At 34.1% G+C, this 7,338-nt stretch overlaps 1 protein-coding gene across 1 annotated transcript; it reads left to right on the top strand.

Annotated features, from left to right (window-relative positions):
* The first annotated feature begins 1,491 nt into the window (after nt 1-1,491).
* LOC125664037 (protein draper-like) lies at nt 1,492-6,765 on the top strand. The gene is made up of 6 exons (XM_048896536.2): nt 1,492-1,631; nt 1,862-1,926; nt 2,130-2,264; nt 2,378-2,507; nt 2,581-2,630; nt 5,334-6,765. The coding sequence occupies exons 1-6, from the start codon at nt 1,549-1,551 to the stop codon at nt 5,711-5,713; spliced, it is 843 nt and encodes a 280-aa protein (XP_048752493.2). The 5' UTR covers nt 1,492-1,548; the 3' UTR covers nt 5,714-6,765.
* Nucleotides 6,766-7,338: the final 573 nt, after the last annotated feature.

Consider the following 7,338-nt stretch of genomic DNA (forward strand, 5'->3'; position numbering starts at 1 on the left):
CACACCATGTTCTTGACACGTAGTGTCACACGTGATGAATGTCACTGCGGCACTGAAAGCTGGGAATATTTCCAATATGAGAGCAAGACATAATATGTTCATCGTATTACTATAATTGCTTGCGGAAATTAAGGTGTTAGATAATAAATAGGTGGACCGTTTTGAATGAAGGTGAAAGGACAAGCGTTGGTAGATCATAAGTGTTAAACACAAAATCTACACTAACATAAGTTAATAAGAGTCATATATCTCGGAAAAAGAATTTATAGTCTAAATGACATGACCCCCCCTTAAGAAAGATGTAAATGACTGTAATAAGGACTAAAGTTATCCTCGTATGTTCTATAACGAATCCATTTGTATCTTTGATAATGCAAAATGAAAAAGGATAATCTATGACTTCACAAATGGATTCCTATCTTTACTTATATGGAGAAAGAAAAACGTTTGCATATAAAAGTATTAAAAGTATCAAGCATAATAGAAATAGTACAATTCAAGATTATGGACATTATGACATTTCTTGCAAAACCATTTCTTGTGAATATTACAGATCTAAGACAATTTTTTTCTCAATTTACAAGTATTCAGGACCGCTCGTGAGGCAAGTTCCATTTAATGGGAACACTTGCATGAAAGGTGAAGATAACGAACAGTGATCAATCTCATAACTCCTATCAGAGAAGTAGCCAATCTGCTTTATTTATAACTGTACATGTTTGATCAAGTGTAGATATAGGTAAGTGGAAAAGACACATAACAATGCCCCTTTTGTGCGTCCATCTTTTAAACAAATCAAACTCTGGTTTTTCCACCTCCCTATCTATTCTTTAAAACAAATAAGGAAAAGTCACGGTTAGGCATTTACAGTGTTTTTGCAGCAGCAATGGTTTCTTTACATACTGATTTGACTCCCGATTACTCCATTTACCTCGTCAAGCTATAGGGCTCACAGCGGGTGTGACTGGTGAACAGGGGATGCTTACTCCCCTAGACACCTGATTCCACCTCTGGTATGCTCTGTGTTGCTAAATGCTATATTTGTAGGATTTATGAGATTAATCACTCCTTGTTACACTGACTTTCTAATAGTGTATTGCGAGTTGTAAACAATATCCAATTACATAAAAATCTAAAATTATAGACCAATTGAATTGTTAGTAAATGCATGTGCATAGTACATTGTGATATATAACTGTATGGTTTGTTTTTGTAAACGTTAATTGTAATCAAAATTCTATTCATTGTTTTTATGAGTTTATGAGAGAGAGAGAGAGAGAGAGAGAGAGAGAGAGAGAGAGAGAGATTTCATGTTTTCAGAAATATTTCCTGATTTTCTTTGAAAGGAACATCTGTCTCTATTTAGGGATGGCCAATTCTTCCGAGTTTCCCGGAAAAGTCTGATTATAATTACGTGTCTGCTCTTTTTACATATTGGTAGAACTTCCTTAAAACATAGTTATTTATTCAAGAATATCAATTATTGGTACCATAGAAAAAAGAATGATTACGAAATCAGTTTGCTGGCTGTTTTGTGTCCATTGAATCATGTTTATACGTGTTCTTAATTGTATAATCTTTAGTTTGGCGTTAACGTACATGTATATCCAATGTGATAGTACACCATGCAGGTTTGTTTACTTGTTTGCCAAATCCTTTATCTGCTGTCCTGGCTCTGTCTCCATAAAATGAAATTGACATCATTTAAATGTACTCAATAATCTATTCCATGAGATATTGTTTATAAGTCAACAAAATTCATGTTGCGAATGCAATGCAATATTTGTATCTGTTGATGCGTACTCGTATATGTATTGTCTTACACTCATTTTACAATTATAGCTTTTCAATCTTTTCTCAGATCTGAAAACAGACTTGGAGAATGTTGTCTGAATTTTCATAAAGCAGGCGATGGATCATGTCAAAGTATTAGCATAACTCATATCTATTATTATGTATCATTGAATCAAGGTCAATCAATTAAATTAGAAAAATAATATTGATCGGAGGAAAACAAATGCTGATCTGTACAAAAAAAAACCCAACAAAAACAACAACAACAACAACCCAGCACCTCTTTCTTTCATGTCTATCATGGCAACTGCATCACTTATTTTCATTTTCAATAGAATGCCCAATGGGAACGCATGGAGTGAACTGTAGTTCAGAGTGTCCCCCTGGCTACTATGGACTGTTTTGTCTTGAGAAATGTAACTGTTCAGATGATAAATGCAACTCCGTAGAAGGCTGTAGAGAATATTCAGGTTTGCATTGACTGGGCATTAAAGTTTCTTAAGATTAATTTTAAAAAATGCAAGGTCATAATCACATATTTAGTTATAGATGTAATACGGAGAACAAACTCATTTGTATCAAGGAACAAGACACAATGATAAAGGAATTACCGGAACAAGAGAAAGATCGGTATGGGAGAATATAACACATATCTTGATTGGGTCCATTTCCACGGCTGTCGTTGTGGCGGGACTGTTTTATCTGAAATCTAGGTAATTTCCTTTAAAACGGATATTAATTGTCTAAAATATCTATATATTATTAAACAAAAGTTATCCATTGCAGATTCAAAAGGGTTAGAAAGGAAAGGGAGATGAGAAATACTGACTTTCCAAGTGAGTTTGAATATCAAATTTAAAGATTATTAAAAGAATACCTCTTTAGGTTGATTGTATTATGGAGGTATTGTAAAACTTCTACGGTAACAATTTTGATGCACCAGATGCGCATTTCGACAAATAATGTCTCTTCAGTGATGCCCAAGCCGAAGTTTTGGAAATTCGAAATAAAAATACACTTGTAAGAGCTAAAAGGAAAACTATAGAGTGCCAAAAAAACTGGAGCCAAATTCATCCAAGGATAAGAGCTATGTATGAGGGAGAGAATTCTTATATTTGAAATCAATTTCTAAATTTTATCCCAGAAATTAAATATACATCCGTATTTTCAAGCTAGTAAGGAAGTATTTAGCTACTGGGCTGTATATAAACAATAGCTGTACTTATCTTGTGTTTCCATTGGTTTAATAAACTTTTTAATACAACCAACATGCATATATACATTCCAGTATGTAATAGATAGGTTATATACATTATAGTATGTAATAGACAGGTTATATACATTCTAGTATGTAATAGACAGGTTATATACATTCTAGTATGTAATAGATAGGTTATATACATTCTAGAATGTAATAGACAGGTTATATACATACTAGTATGTAATAGACAGGTTATATACATTCTAGAATGTAATAGACAGGTTATATACATACTAGTATGTAATAGATAGGTTATATACATACTAGTATGTAATAGACAGATTATATACATTCTAGTATGTAATAGACAGATTATATACATTCTAGTATGTAATAGACAGGTTATATACATTCTAGTATGTAATAGATAGGTTATATACATACTAGTATGTAATAGACAGGTTATATACATTCTAGTGTGTAATACACAGGTTATATACATTCTAGTGTGTAATAGACAGGTTATATACATACTAGTATGTAATAGACAGGTTATATACATTCTAGTATGTAATATACAGGTTATATACATACTAGTATGTAATAGACAGGTTATATACATACTAGTATGTAATAGACAGGTTATATACATACTAGTATGTAATAGACAGGTTATATACATTCTAGTGTGTAATAGACAGGTTATATACATTCTAGTATGTAATAGACAGGTTATATACATTCTAGTATGTAATAGATAGGTTATATACATTCTAGTATGTAATAGATAGGTTATATACATTCTGGTATGTAATAGACAGATTATATACATTCTATTATGTAATAGATAGGTTATATACATTCTAGTATGTAATAGACAGATTATATACATTCTAGTATGTAATAGATAGGTTATATACATTCTAGTATGTAATAGATAGGTTGTTTGGTCAAGTTGAAACGGCAGGCATTTTATTGAGAAATACGATGTACTTAAAAAACCATATGCTTGCTGTCGAGAAAACATTAGCAAACGTAAAGATAGAAATATAATTTAATTCTTATTGTATCCTTGTATCTGATTGGTCAAATTCCCTTTGAGGAGCGCAGGTTATTTTTGTATAACCTGGTTTGGTATGGGGACACACCCCCTTGACAACCAGAAGCCAGAAGAATTCTTTTTTTCTCTCTCTAAATTCACATTGCAGCACGGTTTTCAGCCTTCTTTGGAATGGAAAGTCAACGTGTACAATAAGATACTTCGGTTTGATACACATACTGTTTTCTCGTTGTCAATTAGCATCTACTTGTACGCTGATCACTCTTGTAAATCACCTTTCTCTGTATGATGATCGAATAAATTTAAAATAGATTAAAACAAAGATGTTATATTCAAATTAATGATTTACCAAGTAAGAATTGTCCTGTTCATTTTCAAATACATTTCTCACTGGGAAAAGGGAGGGGGGTGTTTCATTGCTGATCCGCCTTTCAACAAAGCAAACAAAAAAATCATACGTCACATTTTACCACATGACGTCAGTCACATTGACATGTAGATCGCGATTTATCACTTGCTTACATATTTTCTTGTGTTGGATTTACTCTCAGTGACAACTTTGCATGCAAGGGTAAGTTTTCATGTAGTAGAAATGTTCACAGAGTTAAAAGCCGCAAATTATTGCATTTTCTGATATTTGAAGACTTACTTTGGGTAGATCTAGGCCTAAACAATGTAATTTCCCGTATTTTCTCTGAGCGACTTCAAAGTCGATCTCTAAAGGACAGCGAAATACGCATTGCTTGCATAGTCCACACATATGTTCTGCCATGACAAACTTCACCTTCGATACAATAATTTAATAAATAGTCTAGGCTCTCTTGAACTAAGACAAATTGACAACGGGTTAAGATGGCGACCTTCTATAGCTATATGTACTGATGTAGACGCTTCGTCGTTGTTGCTAAGTGAATCATTGCGCGGCTCAGTTGACTTGCATTTTTCCGAGTTCATGTACATTTTGATAAACGAAGGTTAGTATCATTGTCTCCTGCATTAAATTATAAGGAATACCTTTAATTCTGGGGCGAGTTATACAAGTATAACCTGGTTTGGGTCAGTTTACGCTTTTTTATAATCTGTTTCGCGGATTATAAAGCGTAAACTGATCCAAGCCAGGTTATACTCGTATAACTTGCCCCAGAATTAAAGTCATTCTTTAAATAAACTCACAATCTATTTGTCAGGAAATATGCCATGAAGTCGACGGACTTGTTAATCAAAATCGTATATGAAACAACTACAAATGAACGATAACAGACTATGTTTCCTTATTAGATCCTGGGTCGAATAACGAAGACGAAGTTCCGGAGCAAGATCATTTGTCTGGGACTGCCTCAACCCACAGAACAGAATCGATCTATGAAGAAAATCAATATACGGATATGAGATTATCGAGAATGATTGAAATTCACACTGAAGTAAATATTTCAGAAAATAGTTTGCAGACCCTGGTTGATGAACTTGAAAACGAGGCAAGAAATAGACGAGAGAATGATTCAATACAGACACTGCAAACACAAAACGAAGAAAGATATACAGTTAACAGATATAAAGAGGAAAATGAGTATGGACATTTCTCAGATAGTTGTCAGTACAGCGTTTTGTCCTTAAGAAGAAACATTCAACCCGATTATCCAATTGAGATGAATAACTGATCAAAAGAAAGCAAGAACGGAATACTGAATCGGAGAACCATGCTGATCCATACCTTGGTAGTAGCCTGAATGTTTTGGATATAGAATGAGACTCGTAACAAGTATTGTCACCTCGTTATTTTAGCCACAGTGACGACGAAAATAACAATGATTCTGGTGGATCGTTTAATTTTGCGTATGGATGAAATTTCACTTTTGAACCTCCATGCTTAAGCACAAGCCCACAAACAATACATCCACTCTTAATTAAGAAAATGACGTGATGAACAAAACAAATAAAAGTTATGACCAAGTACTAAACGGTTCCATTTATCAAGGTCATGTTAAAAGTCAAGTTTAAACGTATAACTCTTTGTGGAGTCGAAATAAGTCACGTTAAAATATATAATTTAGAATAAATCAGGTTAAAATATAAAGTTGTATATGAAATATCATGATCAACAGTTACGGGAACCAGTAAATGTTTCGAACGTTTTTTGTTGGTTGTAGTTTACATGCAGATATTGATAAAATTGTTACAGTTAACTTGTATATGTTGATGGTATAATTATGGTTAGGCTTTAAATGTGGGTAGTATAGCCGTTGCTAACTTGTAAATTTTGATTGTGAGGGAGAGACCGAACACTACTTCTAAGTAACTAAATTGAATAATAGAATAAAAAAAGTCAATATCGGCAAGTAAAGAACGGCCTAATAAGTGGTATAAACCATGCCAAACAGCAATTGGTCCCATCATAGGTTGCATTGGGAAATCAGAGCGTTAAAAAGACCATATAATTTGCGAAATCTTGACTTTAAACGGAACAATCGAAACCCCTGTAACAACGTCTTTGTCAATAGTTTCCCTCCATTCAATACTCGTCATACGCAGAGCAGGCTCTCACGTATCGAAAGAGTTGAGAGTCATACACACCGTATGTATTTGCTAATGGAATATTGGTAAACAAGCAGGGGAAGTTGACGATATATTACCTTAAGTCATCTCGTTTGTCATATAGTTGTGTTTTCAGTTTACCGTTGACAACTACGTTGAATAAAATATCATAAAATGCTATGGTCGTTATAATGATCTTATCTGCAAACACAACCTTGTTGTTAGATCGACTGATGTCTGACATGTTTCATACCAATTGTGAAGCTCTTGTTTACAAAAAGATTTTGACTACGTATTTACCTGCTCAAGATGTAGGGCTCATGGCGAATGCAACCGTTCAACAGGGGAGCTTTTTTCTCCTTGGCGCCTAATCCCACATCTGGCGTGTTCAGGGGTCTCTGTTTCCACTACTCTTAATTTTGTGTTCTTTGGGATTTATGACATTGAAAACAGATATGGACAACTATGTGGTTTCTTTTATTTCGAGTTCACATCAAATTTACAGTATGCAAGGTGAAGATAACGAACAGTGATCAATCTCATAACTCCTACAAGCAATACAAAATAGATAGTTGGGCAAACACGGACCCCTGGACACACCAGAGGTGGGATCAGGTGCCTAGGAGGAGTAAGCATCCTCTGTTGACCCGTCACACCCGCCGTGAGCCCTATATCCTGATCAGGTTAACGGAGTTATCCGCAGTCAACATCAGTGTGCCAAGAACGGCTTAACAATCGGTATGAAACAAGT

This window comes from Ostrea edulis, chromosome 1 (assembly GCF_947568905.1).
Source record: "Ostrea edulis chromosome 1, xbOstEdul1.1, whole genome shotgun sequence".
Classification (NCBI taxonomy): domain Eukaryota; kingdom Metazoa; phylum Mollusca; class Bivalvia; order Ostreida; family Ostreidae; genus Ostrea; species Ostrea edulis.